The 25,595-nt window shown below is 44.1% G+C and overlaps 1 protein-coding gene and 1 pseudogene across 1 annotated transcript in view; one reads left to right on the forward strand and one right to left on the reverse strand.

Annotated features, from left to right (window-relative positions):
• The window catches only part of Cacna2d3 (calcium voltage-gated channel auxiliary subunit alpha2delta 3), a 650,190-nt gene that overhangs the window by 269,537 nt on the left and 355,058 nt on the right, over positions 1–25,595 (reverse strand). Inside the window, exons 11-12 of the mRNA XM_010643030.2 lie at positions 18,420–18,498; positions 6,274–6,407 (exon numbers count right to left, since the gene is read on the reverse strand). Of these exons, the coding sequence (XP_010641332.1) occupies positions 6,274–6,407; positions 18,420–18,498 (213 nt within the window). The remainder of the gene's footprint in view (positions 1–6,273; positions 6,408–18,419; positions 18,499–25,595) is intronic.
• LOC104875484 lies at positions 15,413–16,529 on the forward strand (annotated as a pseudogene).

Below are 25,595 nucleotides of genomic sequence, written 5' to 3' on the forward strand. Positions count from 1 at the left end.
AACACCGAACCGCGGCCTTGTGAGCCCCTGAGCTAGGGATCCAGCTACCTGCACTGCCATTCTTCACCCCGGGAACCTGGGGACAAACACTGTGCTGTTCATAAACACGCTGATTTCTAGCCTGACCATGGACAACTAAGGCAGCTGTCTGAGCAGTGTGGAGTCACAGAACTGCGCCAATGGCTCTGGCTGAAAAGCACAACCACTCCACATCAGTCAGTGGCCCTGTACTCTGTGTGTGGGAGGATCACTCTCCCTCACAGGTACCAAGACACAGGAAGGGAAGTGGACAACAACCCGGCCACCTCAGTCCACCACGTCAGCCTAAGAAGACACGAACAAATCAAGGTAAACAGGAAGAAGATAAAGGGAAAGGAAGAGAGGAAGAGAAAGGGCAGAGGAAGGAAAGAAGGAAGGAAGGAAGGAAGGAAGGAAGGAAGGAAGGAAGGAAGGAAGGAAGGCAGGCAGGCAGGCAGGCAGGAAGGAAATACCAATCTTTCTACTGAATGCAAGGAAGACTTTTTCTCTCCTCTCTTTTAGGGCTCCTTTGCCCATGCTTTACACTGGAGCAATGTTTCAGCAACCTTCTTTAGAGTTCTTTCTATATCATTCACTTTTTCTCAGAATCAACCACTTTCTTTTTACACTCACAATTCATTCATTTAAATGACACTTACCTAATTTACACAATAATGGTATAGCCCCAGCTGGCACGAGGAGGTCTGGGACTCAAGCCCAGGGACAGACATACCCACTGAACACAGGAGAATGGACTCTCAGACCAAGCACTCACTGTGCTGTGGCACAGGGTCCCAGGACATTAAGTTGTTTAAGAGGCAGCAAGTTAGAAAGGCTGCTACCTCATTTCCCCCTTGACCAACTCTACAAATGTCCCCTCAGTAAGCCTGGGTGATGGGTCTGGCTGGCGTGGCATGATCCCATTTTTCCTGGGGACCACTAACCCCCAGACTTGAGTGCTGAGACCACAATACCTAAACAAAGCAGAATGAATTCCAAACACAAAGTATGTCTGGACAAATAAAGCTTCCAAGGTCTTTGGCGTATTTAAGCACCAAGCTCTAGTACCAAAAGGTCCGAGCCATGTCATGGTTAATATGAGTCTCAGCTCAAGGCAAGGATAATATTTTCAAAAACTTCCCACAGCCAAGATGAATTCACACTGAACTTCCTGAAGTCGGGAAGTGAGGATAGGTAGTAGTTATTATGTTTTGTTTTGGTACTGGGGATCGAACTTGGGACCTTGTGCTTGCGAGGCAGGCAGAGGAACCACTGAGCGAAATCCCTCGCCCAGTTAATACATTCTTGTCATGCACAGGCCTCCAGTTCTTAGGCTTAGCCCTGGAAGTCAGGTTTTATCCCTACTTTATAAATGCTGGAAATAGCACAGATACTAAGTTGCTTAAGGTGGCACAGCCAGTATTTAATAGATGAGAATGACAAACCTAGGCTGTTATTTTAACTCTAACTTTAGCATTCTTAGCTCATAATCTAAGGTGGATTTTGAATGCATGTAAATATCTTTTTTAATATCTAGAGCTACCAACCCCACCAAACCATCAGGTTATTAAAATGGAGCTGACTGCGAGTCCCAATGTCAAGGGCTCCAGTCTCCTTCACTACTGCAAGCTGGGCCACATCCGGGCGGTGCTGGCTTGGGACTGTGCTATGTGGGTCAGGACCATGACAAGATCACAACTGTTCATTTCCCCCTTTTACCTTCTGCATGGTTCCAACATCAGGGGGCTCATCATGGAATTTAGGCTCAGCAGATCCTAATCTGACCCTGTGGAGATGACAATAGGGTGTTGTCTCCTTGCTCTACAGAATCTAGGCCCAGACAGGGCGATTGAAGGGACTGTGGCTTCTTGGTCAGAGCCCCCATAGGGAGAGCAGTGGCCTTCTTCTTACCCGTAGGTCCGGTGAAGAGGAGGAAGGACTCCTCCACATCTCCACTGGCCAAACAGGTTGCTCAACGCCCCCAAGATGAGAAGGACCCTCAGAACATTCTACCCCATTCTACAGGATCTGTCAGACTGATTTGCAGAGATACAATAAGGGACTCCTGAAAAGCAGTGACCATGCTGAGCTATCACTTTGAGGATAGCCAGATTCTGGGGCTTGGCTTTACTGTATATCCTCCAAAGCATTCTTGAAGAGGTGGGATAAATGAGCTGTGTCATCTTGGCTTACCAATTTTACTCCATAATAAGCCGCTTAAAACATTATTTAAAAGTAAGTTAAGATGATTATGGCACAGAATATAAATTTCATGGAAAGGCTTAACCAAAGCATGAGATTTTCAAGGCATTTCTTCTAGAACCTTAGGTCCTGACAGGCCCCAGACCATCTGCCTTCGCCCTGCTGTCAAAGACTATTTAGTGGCAAAGCTTAAGTAGAAGTGGGTTTCCCTCTCTATTAATTTCCCTATGCATAAACCTATGCATGCATGCATTTAGGTCCATACGATGATTGATTTGAGTGATTAACATTATCTCCAGCAAGACACCAAATGCACACAACGATGTATCCTCTTCATGAGCTTATGTTCGCCATGAGCTTCACATTCTGTCTCTCCAGCTAGATACCACATATGTGTGCTACATCCTCCTCCTCAGGCACACGAAGTCCATCTGCTTCTCACTGGTGACACTAATTCTGATGACCTGCTGGAAATGTTGCTGGGATTCCACCACTCTACGGCACAGGAGACAGTGTATACAGAATGCTACTGGCTAGGTGCTATAGACGCTGTTTTCCCCCTTGCAAATCTCTGGGGAAGCATCTTGAACTATAAAAATATCCCACTCACCATCCAACTTTCCCTTATACTTACAATCCACTGGTAATCTTTAAACTAGTTTTTGGCAAAATGGTGATTTTTCCTACTCCATGGCTTCCTCCACCTTTCCCAAATGGCACCGCGTTATCCGTTACACTCCTTCCCACCCACTTACTGCTCCGTTTACCTCATCTGCTTCAGATCTGTTCACCTATTTAGTATTCAGAATTTGTTTCAATCGGTCGTAACCCACTGCTGTCATTCTTTGTGTTGTGGGTCAAATCATCTCAGATTGGATCAATCAAGGCCCTGCGTCCCTCTGACGTGGCCGTATTCTGTACTTCCTTAGCATTGGTCACAAGATCTTCCAGGCTCTTATTTGGTGTGGGGTGTTTTATTTTACCTACCCTAGCCTGGCAGTAATAATTTCTCTAAGATATTCTCGTGGGGAGGATCGCAGTTCATTGCTACTTGGGTGCCATTGCTTCCAGCATTTTTCAGTGAGTACAGTGGGTTATCATTCAACCCAGTCCCATCTCACGTGTACCTGCTTTGTCACGATCCACTTCCACATTTCATCAATCTTGAAGTACTAACAAACAGATTCAGAACCGTTATACCCTTAGTACTATGAATGACACTAAAAGGAGAGTAACTAACTTGCACTTTTATTTTATTCCATAGATTGAAGGGCAGATACTATTAGCTTTATGTTCAAATTTTAATATCAAATGTAAGATTAATTCAAAAGCTTAGGTATTTTTTTAATCTTTCTTCCTGCACAACTCTGTTACTTAGCTGAAATACGCTTGGCTTTGTTTACTCCAGTTTGCATTAACTTACAGTTTTGTCCTCCATTCTTATTGACATAATTTTATTTTTGAATACATAAAACACACACTTTCATAAGTCAAAACTCTGCCAAACGGTACCCTGAAGATGTATCTATCCCTCTGTAATCCTTTCTCTTCTGTACTCTTTCCTACCTCTTGTGGGTAATCACTCCTATTTTCCGATTTATGTTTCTTTCTGTGGAAATAACCAGATACACGTACACCTTCTTACTTACCATTCCTCCTTTTAGCAGGTAGCCTGCTACCCCTTCCTGCTACATTTTTCTCACTTTACTTAGCAATGTATCCTGGAAATCATTGCACGTCGCTCATTCCCGTGCTTGCTTTTCTACACCATGACTCCAGTAAGTATATATTCCATAGTTTGTCCAATCAGTTTCTTGTTTGGGGCTTTTAGATGACTCCCAATACTTGGAATTTACAAGCATTGTGCAATGAACAAAGGTGCATATATATTTGGTGTCACTGGAGATTCCCCTTCACACCTAATTCCAAGCAGAATTGCTGGAACAAAGGACGAATACAAATGTCCCCACAGAGACTGCCCCATTGCCCATTCCCACACCAATCAACGAAAACCTCCCTTTCTCACAGCCTCCCCAAATAGTGCATGGCTAAGCTTTTAATTTCCACCGGGTGAGAAGTAGTGTAACTTAAATTGTTCTATGAGTGAGACTGTACTTTTTTTCATATATTTAAAAGTAATTTATAAATTTTATGTTCATTTTTTTTCTATGGGAATTTTAGGTACTTCTCTTCAATTCTTAAAAATCAGGATTATTAACTCTTCTTATGTGCTATATGTTGGAAATATTTTCTTTTTTTTTGACTTACAAGAGTCACTTTTATGGTTTTTAAATTTTTATTTTAAATAGTCAAACTTAATGTCTCTCTTTCTTGTGTTAGCCTCTTCTGGAGACCAGATCGCAGAGGAATCCACACAGGTTTGTTCTAGTTACTTGTATGGCTTCACTTTTTATAGTTTACACCTCTGGATTTCCTGATTTCCTTCCTGGATGTACTGTGAATATTAGAACTAATTTTATTTTTGTCTAAATGGCTCCCTAGTTTTCAGAAAGATGTGTATTACAAAGCTCCACTAGCCCCACTGGCCTGAGATGTTCCTTTAACATACACTAAAAACCTGCAGACAGAGGGATTTCTGGGGTTTTTAAATTTTTATTTTCTATCATACTGATCTGCCTGAGGACCCAGGATCTAGTACCATAATGTTTTAATTTTAGAGATTCTGTTCTTATATTTTTATATTGTTAAAACAAATAAAATGATGGATCAAACTATTTGGGGTTTGCACGCAGATCACCAAGATTCAGCTGCTCCAGTCCCGGCCAGCCACATGTCTCTCCTCTCCCAGGTTTCAACCCTTCCTCGTCCATATGTAAGAAGAGACAGAACCATCACTGGCATTGCTATTGTTACTCTTGTCAATACAGTGCCCATGAAATTGGAGCAGCTTAGCTATTTTATTTCTATGGGGCAAAATCAAACTGATAAAAGCTCAAGGTCTCCCCAACCATCAGTTTTTCAGCTCCACGTCTACTGGTACTGGGCGACTGTTCCTGCACAGGGTATGCCACATTCGTATCTCTATGGTCCCCGTCTACTCGGAGGCTGAGGAAAGGCAAGCTGCTGAGGCCCGGCTTTGGGCAAGGTGTCCCCCAACACGGGTTCCCACCTGCTGTTCCTGCCCTGCATTTCCCTGAAGCTACCTGAAATGTAGCAGGAACAAGAGAGCCTAAGGAGAAACAAGCCAGCCCATGACAGCCACCAGGATCACTCCAGAGGACAGCTGGGTCTGCCTTACAGCTGTAAACACAGTAATGTGATGTTAATCCCACACAGATGAAGGCGGGGAGGTCCTGTGAAAACACCTACAATCAATAAATGAAAAATGCTGCTCACAATAGACTCACTGTCACTATGAAAAATCACTCTGCAACTTCACAAGAAACACAATCACGGAGCCACTGCCAGTACTTGATGATTGGCAACACTACTTCCTCTTCAGTTCTTTTGGCACCACAATCTTTTGCGTGGAATTTCGCTTTTGAATGAGCCCAGGTCCAGAGGTTCACACAACACAGTCATCGCAACCAACTTTTAAGCATACTTTCCCTTATAAGCTTTGGTCAATACCACATCATTGGAAGCAAATATAACTGTAACCTCTATGGTGGCTCCAACTTACCAGGAGAGCCGAGTTTTGGTCACGTGGTCTCCTGAGACCCAAGGATTCACCACTGGGACAAAAGGCCTCACATCCGATGTGGGCTGAATCTGAGAATGTGTTTAACTGCTGCTTTACTGAGAGGATGTGAGCACAGGTGGAAAGGGGAAAAGGAACTGGGCCAGACAGAAGCCAAAAAGGCGTTCTTTATGCTGACCAGAGGTACATGTTCCATTCTAGGACATTTTCAGCAACCTTGCTTGCCAAGGTCACTGACACCAAGGGTACACAAAACCCAGGAAAATGGCACTGAACCCCATAATTAAAGAAGAATGATATAACTGTTCTTCCATGGAACGGATGCAGGAAAACCCTCATAGTGGGGGATGAGGGTAAACCCCAGCCTCTTCCCCAGGGCCCTGTGGACTCACAGTGCTGTCGATGTAAGCTTCCGTCCATACCACATCGTGCTCCTGGTCAATGACCTTGGGCCGGCTCAGCACGTGTAGGTATTCCATGACATTTTCCTGCACATCAGCCAAGGTGGAGATCTGCGTGAAAAATCCTGCCAAATCCCAAGGGAGAGCCATGGTTAGTACCACCCAGGAGTCCAAAATGGGGAGCGGACATGGGCCACAACTTCTCGTCCTCCAGCTAATTTCTTTCTCAAGCGTTAGATCTCATCTCTACCGCCACTCACTCTGGGAATAGCATGCTTTTATTAGAAAATATATAGTTCAGCAAAAGGAATAAAATTTAAATCAATCAGAACGCCCCCCCCCGGACATCTCCATGAACCCCAAGAGTATCTTCCCATTATTAATTTATTTCTACGGCACAAATGGAAGTCCTCTCTACATGCCATTTTGGAACTCCTTTTTCACATTAATGAGCCTATTTCCAAGGAGAAAACTATAAACCACAAAAATCAAAGGCTGTTTCATCATTATAATTTTAACAATAAGAGCTTCAATTAATTTAGAGTGTATACTAAATACCATGAAGTTTGCCAGACACAAGCTCTGTCTCACTTATTCTTGACAACACAGTGAAGTGGGGATTACTGTGCCCACATTAAAATTAAGAGAATATGTGCTTTGCCTGTGTTCTCACCAGCAACAAGTGGCAAATTCATAAAATGAGCTCAGGACAGTGAGTCTCTTCATCTGTACCTACTATTTCTATGGAAATCCATCCTTTGTATGAGGCTAAAATTCCTCCTATCCTGCTGTGATTGTCAGATCTGCCTTTTGATGCTAGGTAGAATTGGTTTCAAAGTAACAAAAAATTGCTGTTGATGAGGATACTGGTTTGATCTTGAGTTGCAAGGCACTTCTTTTTTTTTTCTTTTCAGCTTGAGGTCCTGAGGCTTTGCTATGAGTTAGGAGGGAAAGTGGGAACTGAGCACAGGCCTGTTGCCCCAGGAGGGAGGCCCTTGTGGCAAGAAAGGGCAAGGAGTAACAACATGAGCAAGACCCTGGCTTCTGAGGGTCTGGCAGACCTGGGCGAGCAATTGTGAAGTAGCACAGTCAACATTAAGCTAACACAGAAGAGAAAGCTCAGGAAATATGGCTGCCCCGAGCAGGGTCCATATGGCTGAAAGTTGAGGGATGAGGACCAGGTGGAGAGAGGAAGAGAGACAGAGGAGTTTGGCAAAGCAAAGGGTGTAAGCAAGACCCATGATCAGAGACAGTCAGGCCTACAAGCAACTGGAGACTGCTAGGATTGGGTGGAGTTAAGGACCTGGGCAGAAGGCAGAAACAGTGCTCTCGGATGAGTAGGGAACCGGAGCACCAACTTGAGAAACAGCTGAGACTTTATCCTAAAGGTAGGTGGTCACGGAAGAACTTTAACAGGGAGACCCTGGATGGACACGGGTTCATGTTTCCTCCTGCTGCTGCTGCTAAGTAGGGACGATAAGCTCATACTCACTCCTACTTACCAAAGAAGTTAGAGAATGCATGTGCCTCTGATCTTGCTACAATATTTACAGACGCTCCTCATGGCTAAAACAAGGCTGAGGGCAAAGTAACACCAGCCGTTTCACTGTCCAGGAAGGTGGGGACCTTCCCAGAGATTGCCAAAGGCCAGCTGGCCTGAATTTGTTACAGGTTGGAGCCATGACTTTTGGGTCCCTGATGACAGCTCTGCACAGTGCTAATGAGCATGTTTTATCACTCTTGCCTGTTCCTTCCTCCTGCCCGGGCCACAGTCTTGCCCTTTCCAGGGGAAAAGGGGCCCCACAGGAGGAGTGTGAGAGCCTGGTCTAGTCTGAGATGCAGGACAGGGCCTAAAAGCACCTCTCTCTCTCCCTCTCCCTCTCTCTCTCTCTCTCTCTCTCTCTCTCTCTCTCTCTCTCTCGGCCCCATCATGAGGGGGACCCAGAAGGCACACTGCTCTCGCAGTGCTCAAAGGTGGTACTCTTCCAGCCATCGTGGCAAAGGCAGGTTTTAAGGGGACTGCTGGAGGGAAGGGCACATGCTATGCCACAGGCGTCATCTCTCCTTGCAATAGTAAAACTTCCTGACTGAGATTTTTGTCAAGACAAGCCCAAGAGAAGAAAAGGGACGATTATAAGGAGGAGGATGGGCAAGGCAGATTTTTAGCGCAAAGAGGGAGTAGGAGGGAAAGAGCCACACACATTGTAAGGGGGCTGAACTGAGAAATCATCTCTACTGGGCTTCGTTTTGTCAAAGTTCTCAAGAGCCATCAAAAGCTGACTTCCCAGAGCTACCCCTGACACCCCCGCGGGGATCCGTAACACGAGGCTTGGACCGAGGTCCTCAAGAGCCCCGCAGCAGCTTCTCCCCCAGCTCATCTTCCACGTCTCGGGAGGTGTACTCTGCCCAGTTAGGCTGTACGTGTAAGAATCACCTTCAGTATCCGTCATCCCCTTACCCACCACACATCTAAGTCGCCAGCACGTTTTCCTGGTCTCATCTCTAAAGGACATTGAGAACTCACTCCTGTCTTTCCACGGCTTACCCTACTCCAAGACTCTATGGTGTTGCCCGGAGCAGAGCAACAGTCTCCCCGGGGATCCTGCTCCTTCCCGGGCTCCTCACAGTACAGAGATCATCTCCCAGTGTAAACCGGCTCGCTCCCTCTGGCTAAAATCCCCAGGGACTGCTATTCAGAGTGAGAAAACAACCCGTGCGCCTGACTTCTCTGACTCCAAGCTCTCCGACCCTGCCTGGGGCCCTCACCCTCCCTCTGTTGAAGCTTGCTGCTTCCCTTGTTCTCCTCCCCTCTGCTGAGCTCACCCTCCACCTGGGGCTTTTGTACTTGCTGCACTATCTACCAGGAACAGCCTCGAATGGCCTTGGTTTTTCCAAGGATCGTTCCTCTTTATAACTGAGAGTTTGTAGGGCCAGGGATTTGGCTCAGTGGTTCTACTGCCTGCTTCACAAGCGCACGGGCCAGAGTTCCATCCCTGGTACAAAAAAAAAAAAAAAAAAAAAAAAAAAAAACACAAAAAATCAACAACAACAACAACAAAATAAATAACTGAGGCTTCACCTCAGAGTGGCTGTCCCTAACCATCCATTGAGAACGTACGCCCTCTCCCCTTGCTCTGCCCTGGTTTCTTCAGAACGTCCCTCTAATCCATCTGTCAGTGAACTCCGATGTGTCTCTGTACTCTGCTGTCTGTCACTAGAATATCATCTCTCTGGGACAGGCGGTCTTGCTGGGAGCAGGTTCCCAGGAGTGGGGTGTATGGGTACGTGGGAACCATCAGCAACTCAGAAGCCTCTGCTGAGTTTTTTCTGGGATTCACCTTGCATTCAGGACCCATATACTCAACGTATGCGTTCATTGTATAAAGGAGGCAAGAGAATCTCAGAATTAATGATTTGCCCAGATCACTTTGAATCCAGGTTCATTTGATTCCAACGCCTTTGTTCTGGGCCACTGAAGGTGTTGCTTCTTGCTGTGGTGAGAAAGGAAGGTTGCTCAGAGCTCCGTCTCAAAGAGAACACCTCTACTGCAAGACTTGACTGCTACAGCTGGGAAACTGAGGGTGGGAATGGGCTAACACACCAGTGTTTTCTGAGGGGCACAGGTAATTAGTAACAGAGGTCTCCTCTGAAAGCAGGGCACAGCTCCAATTTATACTTCAGGGGGAGACCAGGGATGCAGACGTATAAAAGGTAAATAAAAACCCTGAAATTATTAAAATAATGCTGACAATGTATGGGACAAAGCTCAATCAAATTTGATCCTGACTCATTAAAATGTAAAGTCCTTCAGAAAAAGTCTTGTTTTAAAATATTTTCATATAAGTTTTAGTTAGCAAATGATGGATAATAGGAAATAGCTAAGGGTTGGACTCTGGCTGTAACCATAGACACTTCCTTTGCTTTCCCTCTGTATCCTGAGAGCTGGCCACTTCCCCTCCCTTTCCCCTCTTTTTTTTTTCCTGTTAAATTCTAGAATGTTTATTCTCTTCTTTAATGTGCCTTTTTGTACTTCATATATCATGTAAGAAAATAAAATCAGCAATCATCCAGTAATTACCAAGGAGTAATTAATGCTGAAATCAGCCACCTATTACAGATGGTCTGCTCATTTTTCTATGTAACATCCATTTATTTACCTTATTCCCTTGCGGAGTTCCTTCTGTGAACTCTGGGTTACAACCACTCAGTATGATAAACCATATGCAGTTTGATTTTACCACCCTGACTTCACTGTTTCCTAAGAGTCCCTTGTCTGAAGGCTGCCTTGGCACAAAATGCTCCATTGACACATCATTCAACACCCTCCCTGGCAGTGCCACCAGATCTGAGGGTGCCTGGAATCTGTTCTGGGTGAGGACACCTCCTGTCCAGCTCTACAGAGAGGTTCTCTTTCTAACTTTGGTATGACAGTTATAATTCGCTTTCCAAAGACTCCTTTGTCTCCCAGGTAAGGTAGGATGAAAGTAAGGTAGGTCCTGGAGGTGAGACTGAGACCAACAGGGGCAGGAAGTCTTCGACGTGACTGTGGTGGTTTGCACTCCCTGTGGAACAGTAGTACTCTCGGGAGGCTCTCCCAATATTCTGTCCCATCTTCTTCCACCCCATCAGCATCACACACACATACACACACACACACACACTCACTCACACACACACACACTCTCACACACACACGCACACACACTGAAAAGCGCTTATTTTTGTAGAAAGATGTACAGTTCATAAACAGTTTCTACCTTCAAAGATGTTCGACCTTCACAAAGGACGAGCAAGTATCCCGTGGGGCCCTGAAAGCCAAAAAGTACATGTGCGTGGAATTGGAAAGGACAGACCAGGGAGACAGTGACAACTAGGGCAGACAGCCCCGTGGCCTCAGAGGGAGGAGGAACAGGAGTCCCGGGTGAAGCTCTAAGAATCAAGCAGAGGCTCAGATTTATCACGAACCTTTGTAAATATTACATTTCATTTTCCAATTCTATGTTAGAAATAAAGTAAGAATAACAAATGAACCTAAGGGTACATACTGGGGAGCTAGTGATGTGGGTCTGCTCTTGTAGCTCTGCGACTGTGCCCCCACCACACCCTGCTGTGGCCTCCAGCTGGCCTCACCTCCTCTTAGAGCCTTAATGTCCCCAAGTGTCAAGTGTCTGGAAGCAAACACACAAGCCGAGGCACTACTAACCCTAGGACTCACCAGCCAGGGATAAAACCAAGATCCAGTCTTCTTAATCATGGCACACCAAAGTCCTTTCTTGCTCTTTAGTTTTATTTTCCTAGATTATGGAAGATACCCAAAAGTCCTCCATGAGTTATAACTCTTCCCTTTAAAACAAAGGCAACTCCCCATGCTGGTGAGGAGTTCAGGCTGAGGCTTGGGTTCACCAGGGCCTGAATCTCCCTTCTACCACCTGCTACTTGGTAACCTGGAGCCAGGAGGTTGCTGTGTCAACCTCAGTTTCCTTCTTTGGAATCTAAAGAACTTAAACAAATAAGCACGCAAAGGCGTCTTAATAGCTGCCATTTGTGTATTCCTCTACCCATCTGGCAATAGCAAAATGTTTCAGCTGCCACTTTTTTTTTTCCTACCCTCACTTGGTGGCCTCAAAAATCAGAGGCTATCTTTCGAGGGATGTAACACTCATTACAGTGAGATTAAGAACTTTTTATTGGAAAAAGGTTGGGAGCCTGGACCTCCAAGGTGGCCTCATGCTACCAGTTCGCTCTCAAATAAAGCAAGAATGACCTTTAGCCCATCAAAAATGGGTAAGCTAAGCAGACAATTAAGAGAGACACATGCAGCATTTCCACCAGACCTCATGATGACTGATTGGTTGAGAACCCAAATATGGAGCACCTTCTTTATTTGCACAGCTGGAAAACACTCTGTTACCCAAGATTTCCGAGGGAGAATCAGCCGGTGCTTATTTAAAATGCTGGCACACTGAACAGTAAAGAGGGTCATTGCAGCGGTACAGAATATCTGGGCCAGTTCACCCTGCTTTTCTGTTTTCCGGTTCACTTGTTTATACAACGGATTTCACAAGCCACTCCACGGTGACAGAGATTGTTTTACTGTATCTAAAATGGCATGCTGCTTTGCCTCATTAGGGCGGCTTCGCTCAAGACAGGACCTATTTATGCATAAAATGACACAAACCGATGGGCTTCAGGCCACTCAGGGCTGGGCGGTAGACTGGCAGAGGCAGAGAACGCCTATAAGGGCATGAGGTCCCCCAAACATCCACTTCTGGGGACCGTGCCTGAGGTCCACTGGCTAAGAATTGTTTCCATGGTGATCAGACTTCCAAGAAAAACACTTCGCATGGATAGCGGGTCCTTACCACTGACCCAGGGATGATGTGACAGCCCTACCCATTCTTTCTCATTCCCAGGGTCACTCTGTGGTCAAGTCTGCTCAATCAGTCAGCAGGCTTTGCCTTGGCCTCTTCCCAGCTCTGCTCTGGGCCCTTCATGCTGACTTTTCATTTCACTCAAGAACTTGGCTGAGTCAGGGTGAAACTATGTAAGGGGATGGGGCCCTGGACCTCATGTCACTCGAGATGAAACATGTTATGCTGTTTGCATACTATAACAATCTGAGACTATAAACAGTGATTTAATTAATGACCATAGATGAATACTTGCTCACCGATCTTACGTGGATAAAAAAACCATAACTGACGCAACATGAAGCCAATGTTTACATGGGCACAGATGACTGGAACCTAACATTTTGATGGCAACTGCTACTTTGAAGAGAGACGCAAACAATGACATTCTATTTCCAAATCCCTTTGGAAGAAAAGCAGATTCAGAAAGGTGAACTTCTTCAGAAGCAATGGCTATAATACAGAAGGAAATATCCAGACTTGGACGGAAGAAGAGGCCCACTGCGGAATCCAACAGCCCATCCCGCTAGGCAGCTACTGTTAACTTCATGGCTTTTCTGAGTTATTATACTCGGAACGCAGAAGTCTTAAATCTGGCTATATTCTATAGCCAGACCCTGAGTTGACTAAACTGTCTTCAAAAGGATGCTTCAAAGATTTTTATAAACAATGACTAAAACTAAATTATGGCACAATATTAGTTGATTAAGACAAGACTTCAGTTTGGATAATTTTCATCCGCTGGACACAGACAGTGGTTAAAAACAATAGCCCATAACTAAACACATACTAGCTGTTGGGAGGAACTAGAATCGCGGGGAGGGGGGAACGGCAATAACAAAAGTTTTTGGAAAATTAAAAAATGGAAAGGAACTTCTTTCTCAAGGCCACGGAAGAAAGGAAAAAATGAGGAAAACACAGCTTGGTCAGGGTTTTCAAATGATAACAAATTTCAGAAGGGTTTCTTCACTCAGAGGCAATCTGGGGTCTTCTCAGTCTCCATCTCTCACCCCTATGGTCCTTCTGTTCTTCCCCCTAAAGTGAAAACCAAACGCTTTACTCCAAGACAGGCAGGATCACTGACACCTTTCCACAAGGCAGGCCAGCAAACAAACTGAATAACTGTAGAACGGGATTTTTAGAGCTCCAAGGAAATGTTAAAATCTTATGCTACCCTTCATTTTTCAGATGAGAAAATTGAGGCTTGCTCTAAAGACCGCTGCAAATAGAAGCAGAAAATTAAAGACAAAACAAGCAGAGGCTAAGATGGGTATGGGTTTATTCTCCTGGCTCTGTATCTGCTCTCCGAAAACTTCCCACCTACCTACCAACAGCGCAGGCCCCTCAGGCATAAGGTGGCTTCTGCCTGCACTCAATCAAACTGGCCCAGGCTGGGTAACGTAACTGTTGAGGATGAGGAATGGAAATCAAAACTAAAGCCATCATCTCAACGCACCGATCAGCCTCACACGGAGGAGACACCAATTCTCTTGTCCAGGATCGTGCCTTCCTACGGTACGTACTGTGAGGTGGACGGGCAGGGACAGTGTCAGGTAACTATTTCTGGCTGGGAGCATATCAAAGTAGGGAAGAACTATTTACAGAGAAGCAGAAAGCCATGAACATTTACAGCAAGATCAAGGCAGAAGAGAAAAACAGAACGTTCATCTCTCTGTTCCTTCATGGGCCTGAGCTTCCCACTCTACCCAGGGTTCTGAGTCACTCCCCTCTCTTTCCAAAACACTCCTGTTCTTAATTGCAGGGAACAACTTTTGGTTGCTTGCAACTAAAATAACATTTTCTTAAGTCACCAAAACTGAAGTTAAGGCCTGCAAACCCTTCATTGAGCTTTCTTTCTTGCACTAAAAGTCTAAATACTGCAACATCTATGAAGGGTGGCTTAGGAAACCAATACAAGGGCAGACTACCTTAATCCATCAGCCACTGCACATAAGGACATGCCTTCCTTGATAAGTACTGATAGTTAATTTACTCCTTTTTTAAATATAAAAGGAACATCTGCTCTGAGTACAATAAGCTCTGTCAGAGAACCCAAGATGAAGTCAGAGTCAAAGGCTGCTCTCCTGAGCTGTGTACTGAAAGAAAGATAAAACAACACAAAGGAATAACTGGGGCAGTTACGTGCCCGGCACGGAGCTACTGGCTTTACTTGCATGGTTTCCTTTCATGCCTTCAACATAAGTATCGGGCAGGTATTGTTACCACCCATTTTCTGTGAGTGGCTTAACTCAGACACATTCAGGGGTTTGGTAACCTGCACACTGTTGATGGATTTCAAATCCGAGAGCCTGGCGTTTACTGTCTATGTTCCTACCATACTTTGCCACTGTGGCTGTGTAGAGCATGAAAAGAAGCCCTTATCAGACAGGGAGGCCCTGTTACTTCCCTCTGTTCCTTCCTCAGAGTACTGTCTCTGACACACCACAGGGGATCAGCAATCCATTAATTTTATGAATATAAAAATGTGACAGTGATTGTTGAACACTGATGCCCAACACTGAAGTAGGCACCTTATATTTATCAACTTAATCCTTAAGAATCAAAAGAAGAGGCTGTCCAGGCTCTACCGAGAGCTATGCAGTCAGTAGTGGGTGGAGTGAAGGCCTCACGCCTAAGGGCCCTCCCAGCGTCAGGGTGCCCTCCTCAGGTGATGGGAGCTGCCTGGGCTCAGCATAGGGAAGTGATGAAACTGTTGAAAGATGGCAGAAGGGGTAGCAGTAGCCAAATTTGATTCTGTGACCCAACAAGAACAAGAGCCGGACATCAAGAAGAATGAAAGATTATGGCTTTTAGATGATTCTAAGCCCTGGTGGCGAGTTAGAAATTTCATGAACAAAACAGGTTTTGTGCCTTCTAGCTATGTGGAAAGGCGCTCAAAAAGCATCTACGGTAAAAAGCCTAAAGGATACCTTAGGCATTGGAAAAGTGCAAAGAAAACCTAGTGTTCCCGATTCTGCATCTCCTACGATGACAGTTTTGTTGAGCCAGGGGAATGTCTTCAAGACCTCAACATGCCTGCCTATGTGAAATTTAACTACACAGCTGGGAGAGAAGATGAGCTGTCACTGATAAAAGGAACAACAGTGATTGTCATGGAGAAGTGCAGTGATGGGTGGTAGTGGGGTAGCTACAGTGGACAAAGTGGATGGTTCCCTTCAAACGGTGTAACTGAAGAAGGTGACAGTCCTTTGGGTGACCATGTGGGTTCACTGTCAGAGTTGTCAGAAACCTAAATACTGGGCAAGGGTTGAATGTGGTACAGGCTCTTTACCCATTCAGTTCATCCAATGATGAAGAACTTAATTTTGAGAAGGGCAATGTAACGGATGATACTGAAAAGCCAGAAAATGACCCGGAGTGGTGGAAATGCAGGAAGATCAATGGAATACTTGGTCTGCTGCAAAAAAAAAAAAAACTATGTTACCATTACGCAGAGTTTCAAACTTCAGGTTTCAAACCACCACCTCTGCAGTGTGATTATCTTACACCTTCACTTACTGGAAAGTTTGCTGGCAATCCTTGGTATTATGGCAAAGTTACCAGACATCAAGCAGAAATGGCACTAAATGAAAGGGGATATGAAGATTTTCACACCTGTGTTAGCGAATCTTCACCAAATGTTTTTTTTTTTTTTCAGTATCATTAAAAGCATAAGGGAAAACCAAGCATTTTAAAGTCCAGCTAAGAGAGACCTTCTGCTGCACTGGGCAAAGTAAACTCAGCACTGGGAAAGAACTTGCAGAACTTTACAAAAAGGCACCGATTTCTACAAGTGAACAAGGAGGAAAGTTAGGTCGGGTCAAACATTTATCATGATACTGCTAATCAGAAGTGGCTGTTAATACAGCTTTTTCCTCATGTCACTGAAGACTGAGAAAGTGTTGGTCCGATCCTGCTTGATTGGAAATTGCTGTTTCTAAATCTGTATGAGAACTGATTCTAATGCATAAGTATTTTTGTTATCACTCAGCCCATACAGACATATTATATATGCAATGCATCAGCATAGAACAATTTCTTATCCTTGTTCTTTTTACTGTTTTCTTCTTTGCTCTTTTTCTCTTTGTTTCTAATATTAAGGTTTTATATTTTGAGGTAAAAAAAACAAATAATGCTGATCAGAAATCTGTATGGAGAATTCCTTTATTGCCTTTCTTGCATTTGCTTGTAAAGGCCCCTACTAGTTCTGCCATAGTTTCTCTTCATATAAAATTATATCTATAGATGACATATGTTAAAGTACATTTCTTGGAAAGTGTTATCTTTTCTGTGACTAAGTAGCAATAATAGATGGAAAATTAGAAATAAAAAAGACTCAAAAGAAGAAATGGATACAAACTCAGCTAAACAGGAGGAATAAACGTAAAAGATCTGTTATGGTTTAGGTCTAGAATGGCCCCCAACAGCCTCCGTTGCTCATGGTAGGGGTTCTGGAAGGTGACTGGATCTTGGGGACAGTATAGCTGACTTGCTGTTAAGAGGTGGCACAGTTAGAGGGAGGCCCCTGGGCGTGGCCTGGAAGGGTTATCTCCCTCCCAACTCCTCCCTTCTCTCTCTGATTCCTGGCTACCATAACATGAGTGCCAGACCTTTCTTCCACGTGCTTCTGACTTGAAGGCAGATGACCAGTGACCCAGAAAACGAGCCAAACAAACCTCTCTTCCTTTCAGTTGTGGGTGCTGCGTATGATGTCTCGGAAATGGGAAAATGACTAAGACAGGATCTGTGGTGCAATATAGTTACTATAATTAACAGCAACACATCGTACACTTGAGAATTGCTGAAAAGAAATGTCAAGCGTTCTCACCGTAAGTGGGTGATAGGTAGATGGAATGCATATGTTTATTACCTTGATTTAGCCATCCTACCATGTATACATACTTAAAAACACTGTGTAGTACTCCATAAATATATACAGCTTTTATTGGTGCATTCCAAAAGTATCAAAGGAAGAATTATTGGCACCATTTTACATATTAAAACACTGATGTATGTTACAGTTAACTAACTTAATTAGTCATACGGGCACAGCTATGCCTTAGGACTCTATCAAGCTACGAATCCCAACTGGTTTGTAATAAATGTCTCAACCAGAGTAAATCTCTTGAGGTCATTCAGCTTCTAAGAAACAGAGGGCAGTGTCTTAATCATTCTGCTTAATCACAATGTTCTTAAAAGTTATACACATATTTTGGGAGAAATTGTTAGGTATCTGCTACTCATCCGTCAGAAACACCAAGACCTTAGCTTAAAATTCACCACCTTTTTATGTTCTTACTCCTGGTACAAGTGGAGTAGAATAGTGAAATTAGAGCCTGGACAGGGTAAGAGGGGGATACAGAAAGGTCAGCGGATACAGTTGGATGTGAAGATTATGTTCTACTGTTCTATAACACAGTGGGGTGAATCCACTCACCAATAATTTATTACAAATTTCAAAATAATAAGGAGAGAGAATTTTGAATGACCCTAACACAGAGAAATGATAAATGTTTGAGCTGATGGATAAGCTAATTAGCCTGATTTCATCACTGCGCGTTGTATACAATATGACAAAATATCATACTTTGCCCTTGAATATGTGCAATTATTATTTGTCCATTTAAAGGAACTGCAGCCTTTCCTTAGAACTTTCTTTCTACATCTGTTCCTAGTTTCGCACATGCCTGGGGAAGGGATTCGGGCGAGGCACACAGGGAGACCCACCTTTGTTGGCACAGGCCATCCACTTGAGATTGTCTGCAAACGCAGCCTCCCGCCCAATGAGGTACGTGAAGATGCGAACCTGAAAGAAGACAAACACACGGGTGAGTGCAGTCCCCTCTCGCCACCTCACACAGATCACACGCAGGCCTCACACACATGTGCTTCACCTCTTCAATGCTCCAAGCTTCCCATCTGCAGGAACATATTTAAGGCATTTGAAGTACAGTCAGCTAGAAACATATTCAGAACCAGGGCCTTTGATCTTTTCAGCCATATGGCACTGGTGGTAGTTGTTTTTCGGTGTGCAGCTCACGACAGATGAGAATGACTTGATGTGGGAACATCAGGGCTTGGGTTTGCTCCACAGATGGACAAGGATCTTCCGGGTCTGGATCGAATCCCCAGCCATTTCCCTCTTCCCCACAGGAAACTCAGAATGTGTTCTCATAGGGAATAAAAATGCCACCGAAAGACCCTCGACACCCCCCGCCTGGGGACACACAGGCTACAGGCACTCTTGCAATCTGCAGCATCTGGCATGCGTTTTGAAGGTAATTAGTTAAGACAAGAGGCATAGTCTGTCGCCAGAGACCAATGGGAATTCGCTCTAGTCCTCCTAAGCCCTTGGCTCCCAATGAGCAGAGAACATGTGCAAAACCCTGGTAGACGCATTTTTTTTATTGCTCTCAACTCTCACTCAGGCTAGAGCTCTGTGAAAAAACACTGTCCTACCCCAAGTAGCACCTGATGACGAGATGGAGGAAAAGTAAAGAATTAAAAGTAGGAAAACCCTTTCGTTCAAACCTACAGTGAAGCGTGAGTCAATACCAGAGAGTCCAAAGAATCACTTTCAGGAGGCTGTGTGGCTCTTTGGTGGCCTCTCTGAGAAGAGGCCCAATGAGAACATGGTACGAGATGGATGATGCTCAATGTGCAGCATCAAAAGCTTTGCTGTCTGGTGACCCTGAGCTCTGCCAGCCCAGAGGGGCAGCACCACGCTTGTCACTTAGGTGCCTTTGCCGCACTGAGTCTCGACCAGGGCCTGGCAGTTAGCCTGAGAGGCTGATCTCCCTGAGAAACTGGAAGTGGGTGTGTCTCCTTTACCTGGCTGTGTCCTCCTGGAGCTAATACGTGGAACCTTACAACTCAATATACAAAGGAATGAAAATGTGGAGGCTTACAGCTGACTGTAAAAATAAATATTTCACTTTAGTTATGATATCCTCTGATTTAAGCTTGATAACATGAAGTCTGGCTTAAAGAGATGTTTAAATGGGCATTATTATAATAGCACTTTAGTCCGTTCTCTTCTTGTCTGGTAAGGCACATTTGGGAACATGGACGTGGTTTTTTCAAATGGGAAATTCTTTCTTGGAAGAAATAAAAGGCAAAGATCCAGCCTTAGATAGGCAAAAATGGTTACCTCTGCCCCAAGGTCACAGCCTTCCTTATTCACTTTATATGCTCTCTATTTAGCTGAGCATCTTTAATTTAGGGAGAAACAGAAACCAACTAAAGAGTTTTGCTTAGTTTCACCAGGGTCTGATCTCATGAGTGAGGTCTTGTGAGACTTTAGGATAGCACTGAGGTCTCCTCTCAGCCTCCTAAAGATGCTGGTTCTGCCAACACAGATGGTCCCAACCAGTTCCAAGGCCCAGAGCCACCACCCACAGGAGCCAGCACTGGAGGCCAGTTTCTAGATATCAAACTTATGCTTTTTCACAAAGCCTTGCCTTTAATTTCATATTTAAGCTCTTTAAATGGCAAACAGTGGACTCATAAAAATTTTTATCTCCACCGACTGTTACCCAAGCAAGAAAACAGAAGAGATAGTTATTAGGAAATGAAGTAATGAGACTATCTTTGTAGACAGAGCAGCCATTTGGTCCTGAGTAAAGGTAGCTGAGTGTGCCAGCCCCCATCTATGCAGATGAAGAAGCTTAATATAAACTGAGTTCTCTCTTAGAGGCACAGCTAAAATCCCCAGAACAATGCCTTGAATCACTGGCAAAACTTCCACAGTTCCTTATTTAAAAGATGGCAACCTACTTGGAAAACCAGGAGGATTGCGCCAAACTTCAGATCAGTCAGGATTGCTCAAGAATAATTGTTCTAACAACAACCACAGTAATGAAAACCAGCACTGTGAACCCCAGGATCATTACTATGTTGGTTCTAAAATCAGTATCATCCCATGGGTCAGGTACCATGTGAAAGGACTTATAGGAATTATACTTGTTTTGTTGATTTTTATTTTATTTTATTTTATTGCTTACGAAGGAAAATCAAAAGCCTGGTCAATCTTGCCATTTATGCGCAGTCTTTGGCTCCCAGTGGACTGATATCCTTATCTGAGAAAAAAACAGCTTAGATTTACTTATTGAATCTCTGCCTATAAAATAAACATAATCAAACAATTCTGAGTTGATGCCCTGCATTCTTCACACTGATGCCTCTCAACTCATCACAGAGGGATTTTACTTCAAAGTATAAAATACTTTGTAGAGCAATTTAACAATTTCTGTAACATTTTTTTGCTTGCAATTTTTTAGACTCAGTAATTCTGCCTCTAGGTCCTTACAGCCAGGATTACAGATAAAATCTCTATGGAGACAAAGAAGTAACAAAGAAGACAGGTAACAAAGGAGCATGAATGATGAAAAGCCCTGTGATTCATATTTGGACATTTTTACAAATACGTAATAATGAAAGTACAAGGATAGTTACTTTTGTTACTTGTAATGGTCGAGAATTAAGTCACGAGTCACGTTAGGAGATTGGCTAAAAATTAATGGTACATTTCATGGAGTCTGACGCACGCAGCTCTACGCCCATCCATTGTGAACTGGTACGAGGAGAAAAGAGCTTGAAGGATACTGAGTTGCACAGAATCCTATTTTTTATAACGGGGGCTCACAGTTGACCTCACAAACTTTTATATCATCTGAATAACTGAGAGTTTTTTTTACAAAGAAACAAGCACTGTTTTGATAATTAAAGCTCATTTTAAGTGAGATGAAAACAGCGACACACTGCTTTCCTGAGCAGTTCTGTAAGGACATAGGCGGAAGAGAAGAGCAGTGAAAATCAAACGAAACAACAGATGACAGGTAGAAATGAAGTGTCGGCCGTGGGCACTCCAGGGAGTGTGAAACCCCTATGACTAGGAGTCAAACTGCTCCTCATTTCCCTCATTGACAGATTCCGGAGCCTGATGGATCTTATTTCCAACAACTGGAGGTTTCTTCCCTATGTGGCACCACCAAACCAACTTTCACGGCTTTCCCTTGAACTCCAGTGCTTTTCTGATGTGGCCCAAAGCCTTTGCAGAGCCAGATCCAGGGGAGCCCTGATAATCAGATGTACTCAATGGACAATCACAGGAAAGTGCACGGCACAGTTCAGGCCTGAACCATCATCGGAGAAGCCGCAGCATCCTGGCGAGCCAGGCCTTTCCAAGCCCCATCCTGAGCTACGCAAGATGCCACTGTCATTAATGCTGGTCACAGGCAGGGGTAAACAGTGTCTGCATCCACCCCTCAATTTGTTCTCATCTCCCATGTAAGTGTGGATGGTCTTTCAGTGTTCTACAAACCCAGTTAGGCTTAATGAAAGTCCAATGCAGACTTTCAAAGTTCAAAGTCATCTGCTTTAATCTGCTTAGTATAAAATTTGCCAAAAGAAACAAACAAAAAAACTCAATCCAATATTTCCCCAAAACAGATTATGCCTCTTACTAGTGTAGCTGCAGTTCCCACGTAGAAATCTACCTGGACACCATTCCTTGGAAATGTTAGTGAGACAAGACAGGACGAATTTGCAAGTTCGTGAATCAAATTCTCCCCGCTTTCTGTAGCCATTACTATAGGGGAGGGAAGGGGCTGTGAATAGGGTTACAGCAGGGTGATTTCACAGCCAGAGCCTTGACTCTGGTTGCAAGGCTGCCTCAACGGTGGGGGGGGCATCGATGAAGGGGAGGGGCTGATAACTGCTTGGCTAACAGTGAAGACCACCAAGGGAAGGAAAGAGGCTCATCACTGTCACCTGTAACTTGTGAGCGCCCACTGAACACCAGGGACCATTCCATGAGGACATAAACTATCCTCATGGACTTGACATTTTCTTGGAAGTGAAACAGGAATGAATGGCAAATTCATATGTGACTTTTATTTATTTGGTGGATGAAAGGTTTAGGAAGAAATCAAAGCAGAGTAAGGTGATGGGGAATGATGGGCCTTTATCCTAGAACCAGAGGAAGGGAAGTCCTTCCAGGGACCGTGGATTTTGATCAGGGATCTGGACCACATAGGGGTGGAGAACATGGGAAGGGCTTAGGAGGGAAGAACGTTCCAGGTAAAGGGATCAAAAGGTAAAAAGTCACTGAGATGGGGATGCTGAAGTGACAGCGAAGAAGCCAGGAGGGGCAGAGTGGAGCCACAGAAGAGGAGGCAGGGGCTGAGCTTGGAGAGCCAACGGGCACCAGACCCATGGGCTCCACGGGACACCGTTAGAACAAGGGACATTTTCCATCAAGAGCTGCAGAAGGGACACAAAAGCCTCGCTGTGGGTGCACACAACGTGAAAATGTCATTCTTGTGGAAGTCTGGGCACACTGGTGGACCTGAGCTCACCCTGGATGCCACTGAGGTCCTCACAGTTCTGACTATCTCGATCCCACCCAAGGACAACTAAATCAGGACCTCTGCAGGCAGGGTCCACCTTTTTTTTTTCCAAAATATTTGTTGGTACATTTTAGATACACAAAACGATAATATTCATCATAGGGAATTTGTACCAGCACATGATGCATCTTGCTTCTTTTTCCCCCTATTCCCTCCATTTACGTATAAAACTTTGTTTCCATTTTTCCTTTTTCTTTTTTTCCTGTCCCTTCTTTCCTTTCCCCTTTCCCTCTTCCTTGTTTCCCTACTCATTTGAACATTTTCTTCCCATTTTCCAATGTCTATTTTAAGTTTTAGTCCTTATTACCACTTCCTCTTTCTCACACCAGAGAAACAATGCAATATTTAAACATATGTGTTTGATTTATTTCACTGAAGAGTATGGTCTCAAAGTGCATCTATTTAGCTATGAGTGTCTCAAGCTCATCCTTCTTTACAGCAGAGTAGTACTCCATTATATTAAAAACACGCACATCTTCATCCATTCGTCAGTTGATGAGCCACCACTGGTGAGAGTATAGACTGGTTCAACCACTGTGGAAATCAGTGCTGAGATTCCTGAAAGAACGAAAACTGGAGGTTCCATTTGGCCTAGCCATTCCCCTTCTTGGTATCTTCCTGAAAGAAGTAAAAGCATTCCACTGGCTATGTGCACACCGTGTTCACGGCAGCACAACTTGTAATAGGCAAGTCTTGGAAACAGCCCAAGGACCCAACTTTTGATCTCCCCATGGAGATTCTCATGTGCAGCTAAGTTTGAGAAGCACATACACAGAGAGGCAAAGTCGAAAGAGACACCAAAGAGGAGGCCGGTACAGTGCTTCCAGGGAGAGAAGACAGTGGCTGTGAACAGCCAGAGTAGTAGGAGCTCTGACTTCACCGGGCATCACAGTCACCAGGCTCTCGGAAGCAACTATGAAAGACGGACTTCCGGCATCCACTCCAGAGGTTCGGATCATTCAACTCAGCCACGACTTCTTTTAGATGACCATGGTGGGTCTGATGCCGGTTGTCTGAGCCCGATATTGAAGAACATAGCACAAGAAGAGCCCTGAGTGAAGGGAAGTAGGGCTGGGATTAAGAAATCACTGGAGCCATTTCCCAGAAAGCTATGTCTATAGCTCGCTAAGTCCTGAAGCTTAAATTTAAGAAACTGACAATTAGTAAAGGAAAAAATACCAAGTAGCTGAGCCGCATCAAGATGAGTGTTAAAGACACGTGTGTCAATCTAAGGAGGCAAGAACATCAGACACCAACCACATCTGGCCAGCAGGATAAGCTAGCTGCACCTTGCTCTTTCTCAAACAGAGGACAGATCTGCACTCGGGGTTCTGCAGCTGCTCTGTGGGGTCTTCATGTCCATAGTTGCTCACTGAAATTACAATAACCTCCCTCTTCTTCTCAAGTGCAGGGGAAATGACCAGGGAAAGAGCAAATGCATAATCTATGCTCTTATAGAAAAAAAGAAGGCAATTTTTAAATTTAAGAATACGATTCAACTACAAATTCATTATTTCTATTTTCTAATTGTCATTATTATTATTATTTAATTAATTTCTTTATTTATCTTGGTTTTTTGAGACAGGGTCTCACTATGTAGTTGAGACTGACCTGGAACTCACTATGTAGCCCAGTCTGATCTTGAACTCACTGTGCTCCTCCTGCCTCAGCCTCCCAAGTGCTGGTTGGTCTATTCTTTTAAAACATTCAATTTAGAGCCATGGATTTAGCTCAATGGTTCCGCCTCCTGCCTTTCAAGCACAAGGACCCAGGTTCGACCCCTGGTACCAAAAAACAAAACAAAAAAACATGCAATCTATATGAATTAGATGTGTAAATGACCTTTGCTACACAAATAGTCCAGTACCTAAGGATGGCCACATTTATATGGGCTCTAAATTTTAATTTAGTGAGTGGCAGCCTCCAGAGTACACACGTGGAATCAGCTTCCTGTCTTCTCATCTTTCTTAGGTCCCTCCAGACTCAGTGTACAACTCAAGTCTTCCCTAAAACACCTCCAGGATTTCTCAACATGACGAATGACTTCAGCTTCAGAAAGAAGCCTCCTGATGTCTTCATGCTTTAAAGCCGATTCAATATGACTGGACATTTTTTAATCTGTGTCTTCATAAAAATATTCCTAAGCAACTTCTATTGTTCTTTGCTGTTTCTATGATTTCTGGTGCAGGGAAATATTTCTGAATAAGATCTCTTATCTCTAAGTAGAAGATGAGGTCTGGACCCCGATTATTCACACACAAAAAATGCTTCATAAATCATCGCCAATGTTTATCTTCATGAAAACGCTAGGAGTCGAGGTGGGCTCAGAGAATGCTGACTTCACAGGAAACAGTTTTTCTGAGCAGACTACTTCAATCTAGAAGCCATCATGCTCATAATAAAAGAAGAAACATCCTTATCCAGAAAGACAAGAGAGGCAACTAAAGTAACACTGCCCTGAGCAGCAATAAAATGAGATAAATTGAATTAGATT

Source organism: Fukomys damarensis, unplaced genomic scaffold, assembly GCF_012274545.1.
Source record: "Fukomys damarensis isolate Sample0158 unplaced genomic scaffold, DMR_v1.0_HiC HiC_scaffold_28, whole genome shotgun sequence".
Lineage (NCBI taxonomy): Eukaryota > Metazoa > Chordata > Mammalia > Rodentia > Bathyergidae > Fukomys > Fukomys damarensis.